At 44.6% G+C, this 8,398-nt stretch overlaps 2 protein-coding genes across 2 annotated transcripts in view; both read left to right on the top strand.

The window, feature by feature from the left end:
• nipsnap1 (nipsnap homolog 1 (C. elegans)) overlaps window positions 1-8,398 on the top strand; it is a 16,146-nt gene that overhangs the window by 6,858 nt on the left and 890 nt on the right. Inside the window, exons 11-12 of the mRNA XM_031849072.1 lie at window positions 133-308; window positions 6,556-6,626. Coding sequence (XP_031704932.1) covers window positions 133-197 — 65 coding nt within the window. The 3' untranslated portion in view covers window positions 198-308; window positions 6,556-6,626. The remainder of the gene's footprint in view (window positions 1-132; window positions 309-6,555; window positions 6,627-8,398) is intronic.
• The window catches only part of castor1 (cytosolic arginine sensor for mTORC1 subunit 1), a 15,745-nt gene continuing 8,634 nt past the window's right edge, over window positions 1,288-8,398 (top strand). Inside the window, exons 1-2 of the mRNA XM_031849071.1 lie at window positions 1,288-1,629; window positions 6,556-6,626. Of these exons, the coding sequence (XP_031704931.1) occupies window positions 1,517-1,629; window positions 6,556-6,626 (184 nt within the window). The 5' untranslated portion in view covers window positions 1,288-1,516. The remainder of the gene's footprint in view (window positions 1,630-6,555; window positions 6,627-8,398) is intronic.

Genomic DNA, 8,398 nt, shown 5'->3' with positions numbered 1-8,398 from the left:
GTGTGTGTGTGTGTGTGTGTGTGTGTGTGTGTGTGTGTGTGTGTGTGAAAATGGAAATTACATTTAATTCCATATTCTTTGAGTTTAAGTTGAACTCTTTTAACACTTTTGTTTCTCTCTGTCTGTCCTCAGTGCCTCTGATCAGAAGCATGGAGTCTAGAATAATGATTCCCACCAAGAGTTCACCTTTGCAATAAGAAGAGGACTGAAACTGAGAACATCTCTCTGACAAAAACTCATTCACCAACGGCCTGAGCAACATGTCGTTTTGTTCTTTTAATCTGCTGGATGATCCGTATTATGTTCAAGTATGTAAAGAAAACCTTTTTTCTGATTCTATATTTGCACAGTGGCCAGATAGTCATGAAAAGAAGCGATGCAGTATTTGTGTGCATAGATTTTGCCTACATGTCTTGAAGTTCAGGTCAAATATTAAAAAATAAGTAATGACAAACTTGCACAATGAAATGCCAAATTATATGCATGCCATTACTTGCATGTATTTTACACTTGATTGAAAAAAATGACATGATTGCGTTGAGCTAGGTGCGGTATGTTTCCTGCTTTTTGTTTTTTATCATGAGTGGTGGTAAAGGGCCGTGCATTTCTTTTTCACAATGGCGGAGGAAGAGTCTCCACCCAGCCTTTTATGACTGAATATGAATCACACAGAATGAGATCACAGAGAGCTTCACAGCTGTGACTGTGAAACACATGTTAGATCAAATAAAACTTGTCAGACCTCACTCGTTTAAAACAGCTGATCATTTCACCGATTTAAAATTTACAAAAAGTTGTGTAAAGAGCTTCGCAGGAGCAAATGTGTGACTTCTGGTATGAGGTGGTTGACTAACACACAGTTCAGTCGTCACAGAACCAATGTTATTAAGACAATGTTTGAAGAGGAAAACTGAAACTTGGGAGTATAACTGCTATAAAAGAAAAACATGAATGGAATGAAAGCTAAACTGTTTTGATGGGTAACAATGTTTTACGCTATCCTTGTGATTCAATTGGGAGATTTGCTTATTGGCTTTCTTACCAAGAGTTAAATGAACAGATCAATACATCATTCATTGCTGTTAAGTGTGAAGCTACAGCCAGCAGCTGCTTAGCTTAGCTTAGCATAAAGACAGGGGGGAGACCTGGCTCTGTCCAAAGATGACAAACTCAAATGAACATGTTAAACATTGTTTGTTAATCCATGCAGAGACCAAAGTGTTAAAAATGAAATGATAACCTGTAGCTTTAAGAGGAGGGGGCGTGTCACTTCTGGGGCTGTCCCTTATTTTGAATATACAGTAGTTCAGCGGGGCTGGAGTCGGATTGCGTCGGATGTTTTTCGCCTTGTGAGATGTGCACAGCGGGTTGTGGGTTGTTGTTGTTGTATTCCTCGGCAATGCTCATCGTCCAGGCCTGTATTTAACATTTAAATGATAGCGCACAGCTAGGGAAGGCGTGTTTTTCTTCTGAGCCGCGTGCACACTTGAGACTGCACTGCTCGCAACCTGACAACATGGACTTGCACATATTGGACCACAGGCTTCGGGTCATCAGCATATCCAAGAATGGGCTGGTGCATTTCACACACCCCCTGATTAAGCTGATATTTCTCCGGAACAGGACACGGTAAGAAGCTCCGTGGATCGGGGTCAGATGTTTGTGTGGCACACCGGGTAATCCAGCACGGATATGAGCTAACCCACAGCGCCTCTTCATTCACTGGGTGGCCGAGCCGTCCCTGGGTTATTTGCCTGAGCATGCCCTGCTCTGCCTCCATGAAATGATCTACTGCGATGCATGGAGCTGCTGGGGAGTTGCAGTAGTTTGTGACAGATATTTAACGTTTGGGAAACTGCACAACAGCAAAAATATATGATTTAGGACTGTCATTTTTTTTTTAATGGATTGCATATGATTGCATTCATTATTTTTCCTTGTGTTTCCTTCATTATATTTGCACAAAAACCTTTAGCAGTTTGGTTAGCACAGTGCATACTCATATATTTTGCATATATTTTGTAGTCCTGTAAAATGCATGAATGCATGCTGCTTCTATAGAAGCAGTACCAGCATTGCTCAAACATCTTAAAGAGCATGCAGAGCCCCTCCACTCTATTTTGGTGGGACCTTGTTTCTCCAGCACAAACTTGACCTCTGACCTCCTTTACCCAAAGCCAGCATCCAGTTTGCAAATTGTCCGGCTCTCATGTTGGCATGAGTACCAGTTTTCAGCTAATCCCTGGATATCCTCCCTTTGTTATGTAATTGTTTATTGCTCTGGCTGCCCCACATATGCATGGCTAGGAGAAAAAAAGCTCAACATCTGTCTTTGAGCTGCCCGTGGTGTAGGACAGGCTCAGCCACTGCTCTCATGTCAAGCTACAAAGAACTTGTGAGCAAATGTCAGGGACGATTTTCCTCCTCTGATCGCCCCCGTGCTCTGTGTGACGCCTGAACTCTTGATAACTCGCCGTCCTCAAGGACTTGCTTATCGTGAGCATCCTGTGAGTATCAGCATCACAACGGCCCTTTATTAAGCTGTTTACCAGGCAGCACGAGTGGATCATGACCAGCTGACATAGCGGAATGAGATTTACATCATGTCCTGTCAAACACACCATCAGCATTTGCATTTGCCTCAGAGTATTGAGTATGGTTTAACACGTCCACGCTAGGATTTCACCAAACTACTATACTAAGTGATTAATAAGTCCCCTGTGAATGATACAAGGATGTACTGTGAGTGAGTCAGTATTTCTGAGGTACAGGCCAGCGGGGGCCGAACGAGTAATTGTAAATTATGAGGAACTGTGCCGCCCAGATTTAAAGTCAGTGTTTTATCTCATTTAAAGCCTACATTTTCATTTCCACCGACTCTGTGTTGCTTTCAGTGTCCGGGGGGAGAAAAGTAGGCTGAGCCCAGAATGAACCAGAAAAAAAAAAAAAAGCATGCACGGTGCCCTTCCTTTTGGATTAGCAGGCCTGACTGTTTTGTCAGTGTGTTGTTGTGCTTGCTTTGGAGTTATGTCATCATACTGTGGTGTGGCTGTGTTTTGGCTTGTTTTTCCTGTTATTTTTCTATAGCAGAGTTTTGCCCCAACACCGATCAAACTATAGACGATGCAGACGACGGGGGGATGGGGTGGGTGGAGATTGAATTAATAGCAACTCAAAAACAATGGAGCGAAAACAAGCCTCTGATCTCCCTCTCTCAGGCCCCTGCTATTCATTAGAGAACAACTCCCCGAAGAATGGAACGCAAAGTGGTTTGAAAAGCGGGTCCTGAACAGAATTTTAAGGAGGTTCCCGCTTATAGGAGCCAGGCTCATCCCAAGTTCTAAGAAGTTCCATTTGTCTTTCCGCTTCATCCAACACAACTGAGGCACACCTGTGGTCCAGAGGATGAAAGTCGCCTCAGAGACTTTGCCTCGCCTAGAAAGGAGAGGCCTTCATGTGATGAGGCACAGCGTGCCCGCTATCAGCTGCACCGTTAATCTGTGAAGGTCAGCTCTGTTTAGTTACGGAGACATGTCATCAGGGTTACGGGTTACGGTGTGAGGAAAAATGCCCTCGAAAGTGAGGACGTATGATCTAGGTCAGGTCTTGGGTTTAGTTTTCGGTTCGGACTACAAATCTGACTAAATATGTGCTGTAGTGTTACGGATCATATAAGAGAATGAGTGTCTATCTTCATGCATTCTTGATAAAAATTATGAGTTTCAAATAAACACTGAATGAATACTACCATTAAGGCGGAACAAACATGGATCATGAGCTTGCATGCTGTTAGTTTGTAGTCTTATAATGTCCGTCATGTGTTGTTTGGAGTTTATGGGTGTGGGAATAATCAAAGCCCAGTATCAGCCCAGGATATTGCTCTTATTGTACGGTGGATGCAGTCCTGCAGGTTCCACAGAGTCCTCCTTTCTTGCCGTCGGCGGCTCACTAACAGAGCCTGAGTTGGAACAATGCCTCTGCTGAGCCAGAAACCCGCGGGGGGGGGGTGGTCCACTTGTCTGCCTCAGTGATCTGTCAAGGTTGGGGCTCTCGCTCCCCCCGTTTCCACAAAGCTGCCCGATAACATGCAGGGATTTCAATTAAAAAAAACACAACAAAAAACATCCCCATTGTTCTGAAAAAAGAGGAGGCCGTGAGAACGCTACAGATCAGTTTGTGGGAAGAAGCTGCAAAGGTAGCAGACAGCTCGGACATCCTCTGACGGATGGGGCCCGAGGTGGCTCGGGGGGGGGGCCTCACTCCCCGCACCTCGCAGCAACATCGGTTCGTTCCGCTCTTATCATATTTCCTCAGCTGGAGCATCAGTTGCAGGAACCCTCACTCCCTCAGCGCCAAACTAACCGCCCGTGGCTTTTGCAGCTGGATCAAAGTCCAGACTCTTGTGTGCTTGGTCTTCATCCTCCCCACTCAGACGCTCCCCTCGCTACCTGTTGCTTCCTCCTCCCGTTTGGTTATTTTCCCTTCTCCTTCACTTTGTGTCGCTTCAAGCTTTAATAGAAGGAGCTTGTTTTTCTAAGGTTGGTTCAGGCTTGAGCTTCCAGTATGCGTCTTCAGAAGTTCTTCTCCAATGTTGGAATAGATTCAGAAACACGCGCAGACACACTATATTGCATCTCCCCTCTCTCGATGACGACCTGCTTTTCACTCTGCTTTCTAGGGTAAACACATTTGACATACAAACTAGTAGTTTGGTTTGAGCATAACCCAAATCCTTACATGCTGCGTTTCCTTTGGGATCTATTTGTCCTATACTTGTCTGTTTTTCCCCTCTTTATGTGTTGATGTGGAGGTAAGCGTAGACATAAGGACCTTCCTGTTCCTTGACCTACATTTTTGTCAAACCACTATGTGCATTTGTCCTACAAAGTTCTACTAAGTGATACAGAACACGCTCGGGAGAGGCCCTTTTATCTGTCTTATCTGTGCATCACAAACAGGAAACCAAAGCACAGTTGCCTCACGGACGTGTTTCCCTCAGGTTGCTCGATGCAACGAAATCCGTTGCTGAGGTCTGGCGGCCGCGCAGGTGTAACGCGAGAACCCCTCACTTTTGCACCACATGCGATAAAGCTCCACACTCGATCGGTCTCACTGGCGGAGTAGATGCTTGGCACACGCTACCTGCAGGAAACTGCGAGCTAAGGAAGGTGAGGGGTCAACAGGAAATGAGAGGGGGGGTGGTATTATAACACAATGGGCTGACTGAGCTTGCTAGCACAGCTGTTAGTTAGTGTTACAGTGTTCTCTCTCTTTGTCTCTCTGTCGGGTGATTGTCCCATCTCCTGGCAGGGATTACTTTTTGCTGAGTCAGGAGTATTGCGGCCTCACTCAGGCTTCTACTGTAAAGGCCTCGGCTGACTGATAAGCAGAGGAAGAGGAAGGTGTACCTCCAGTGAGACGTTTTAGGAAAACAGGAACATGCTGCTCTTCCTTTTTTATGGATTTGGAGAAAACAAAGGGAGGTCATCCATGTAGAAGCTGCTCATGTCTTCTCTCTACCAAAAATGAAACCAAAGGCTTCTCAAAAGGTCAAACTAATCCTGAAAAATTCCACTAACTCGCTCCTTCACAGCTGCAAAGGTTTCTTTCAGTGGTATTCTCAGTGTTACTCATTATAGAAGCAGGAATGTCCCATGGATCATATAATAACACTAAAGCTACTGTGTTACTGACATTTGTTTTCCCCACAGTATGGAGCTTGGTGGATGGCTCTAAAATACCGGGTGCTCGAAAAATTCAATTCAATCTCCATGTTTTTGTGTAACACCTACCAAAGGTACTTGTTTTTGGTGTAGAACAAGAGGAATTTGTCCCGTACAGAAAGTTCATTTGAAGTATAGTCATCTTAAAGGCTGATGTTATCCAAGAAAATGCGTGTTTCACTGCCCAGTTCTTTTCTCAACCCGTATCAAATCCCATGGGCCTCTTTTAACTTTTTCCACAAAGGCAACATTCAATAGAACTGAACACTGTGGCCCGGCCAAGCAAACAGCCTTTGAAAGCAAATGCTTTTGGCCCCAAGCCTGATGAATACGCAAATACCACACTGTAGATAGAGAGAAGCATAGCGCGTTGTAATCTAGGAATCTAAAGGTTCAGTCTTGTAGAGAAGCAGTCCTTGGATCCCGAATGATGATTGTGTTTACAATCCTGTGAATTCTGAAACGAGCATACCAACACATTCAGAAAGGCGGATGCCCTTCCCTTGAATGCAGCCGTTGCTAACTGAAGCAGTGTCCCTGTTTGCTGTGTTACCCACCATTTGCCGCGGACAAAGGAGCGATGCCGGCATAATGCTGATCCCGGGCTTGTGCATATTGAATGACAGCCAGTCCTGAAACCAGTGTGAATTTCGGAGAACTCCTGTTTGCTTTATTCCTGGTAACTGTTAATGACGATCTGAAGTCCCTTTAGTTGGTTGCAAATGAATAACCCTGTTCTTCCACTCTCTTTCTTTCCCCCCCCCCCCTCTCCTCTTTATCTCCTGCCTCTCATGTTTGCCTCTCCCCATCTGCGCTTCCTCTCCTGTTTCAGATGCAAGTTTTTCAGTCTGACGGAGACGCCGGAGAACTACACCGTCGTCCTTGACGAGGAAGGATTCAAAGGTAAAGAGCCCCTTGTGTGCACATCTTTCATCAAGCGGGGGTTTGTCCTTCTTCACTCTGACCGCTTTACTCCCAGGTGTACACCATAAAGTATACACACTATCCTAATCTTTCTCGTTACATTTCAAGATCAGTTTACTAGTCGTGGGGAGTTTTATGTGAAAACTGTTTGATCATTTCTTTTGTGGCCCTGTGATGTCATCAGGGTCATCGCAACCTTACAAACGCAAGCATCTTATCATATTCTGTCAAATCAAAAGAGCAGGATCAGAAAACTTTAAATAGCCGAATGTTTCATTCATTATAATTATCTGCTAAAAAAAGCTATTACAAACAGTTCACTAATTATATTACAAGGAGGAGCTTGCTAACAATAATGGCTGCCTAGACCCTGGGTTCCCAACTCCAGGCCTACATCCACACTTTCTATGCTTATGGTCCAACAATCCAAAAATCTGGCAAATTGTGTCACTTTCTGTATGAACACCAACCTTGAAAAAAGGTTAGATGGTAACGAGTAGTCTTGAATTGGGCCACAGCGTTGGACTTTGTTGTTTTAGCAGTAAAATGTTGCTTCTTTCCTTATTCTCCTCACATAACTGACAGGTAGGTTTTTCTTGGTCAATTTTGATGGGTATCTGCCTTTTATATTAAAAATGCTTTTATACACTGAACAATTGCTTATCCAAACCAAAAGTTGATGGAGATTCATCAATTGTTTACCCGTCGCTCATGGGGGGGGGGGGGGGATGTTGGGTCTCTTTAAATTATTGAGCGTGTATGAGATAAGGTCTGTTATGATTTTGCGCTCTATGAATAAAAATGTACCCGACCTCTGTCTGACTCCACTCCTGGGACAAAGTCCACTGTATAATGTACTGTGCACATGTTGCAGTCCCGTCCACTCTTCGTCCGGCCATCTGTGTGGTTTTACACAGATGTAGCTGTTAAAGGCATATATCGCCTCCGGGTGCTCCGTTTCTCTCCGTCTCCTTTGCTCTCCTTCTAACTGAGAGCCTATTTTAAGAGGTGAAAGCTGGTGTAGCGGAGCCACAAGGGGCCGTCTGTGACACATGATGCCAACCAGAACAGTGGCTCTTTTGAAGAAGAGCAAGAAAAAAAATTAAAATAAAGTATTCACTGCAGGAGGTAGACGCCAATGTAATGTTTTTGAGTTTCGCTTAATGATGCCATGACCACAATTGTTTGTGCCTCTGGAGATTTTGGAGATGCATCTCAAACCTCCAAAGAACGTTTTCTCTCCTCCCGAGCATTCTGAGGTTCTGCGCTCTGTTGTTGTAAGTCGAGCAGTGTATGGAGCGCTAGGACGCTTTTCTTCTTTTACACCTGTTATTTAAGTAGCACTCTTAAAAGGTTAGGGTGCACATTTCCCTAAGTCATCACCCCAATATATCTTTCTTTCAGCTTCTTGTTCACTTCCTGGATAGACACCTGTTTCCCGGGTAGCTGCCGGTTTCCACTTGAGTCTTGTTTTGGGACGAAGAGTAAAATATTCTCCTTTACCGACTCACAGGTTGTCACAGCTACGTCTGAGGGATTACCATGTTTGAACTTTGACCCTTCCCTCCCACCGACTAGGATCCGCAATGTCTGAGCTAATTTATGCATCGGTATCAGGTCACACACACACGCATAGGTTTTACTTGTCGCCATGCGGTATAAATAGCGGGGGCATTTTAGGTCTCCATGGTGAAGGAAGGGGCAGTGTGTGTGTGTGTGTGTGTGTGTGTGTGTGTGTGTGTGTGTGTGTG

This window comes from Anarrhichthys ocellatus, unplaced genomic scaffold (genome assembly GCF_004355925.1).
Source record: "Anarrhichthys ocellatus isolate YVR2014 unplaced genomic scaffold, GSC_Weel_1.0 scaffold9, whole genome shotgun sequence".
NCBI classification, from domain to species: domain Eukaryota; kingdom Metazoa; phylum Chordata; class Actinopteri; order Perciformes; family Anarhichadidae; genus Anarrhichthys; species Anarrhichthys ocellatus.
Note: the sequence above shows the minus strand (reverse complement) of the source record. Positions and strands in the feature narration are given on the sequence as shown.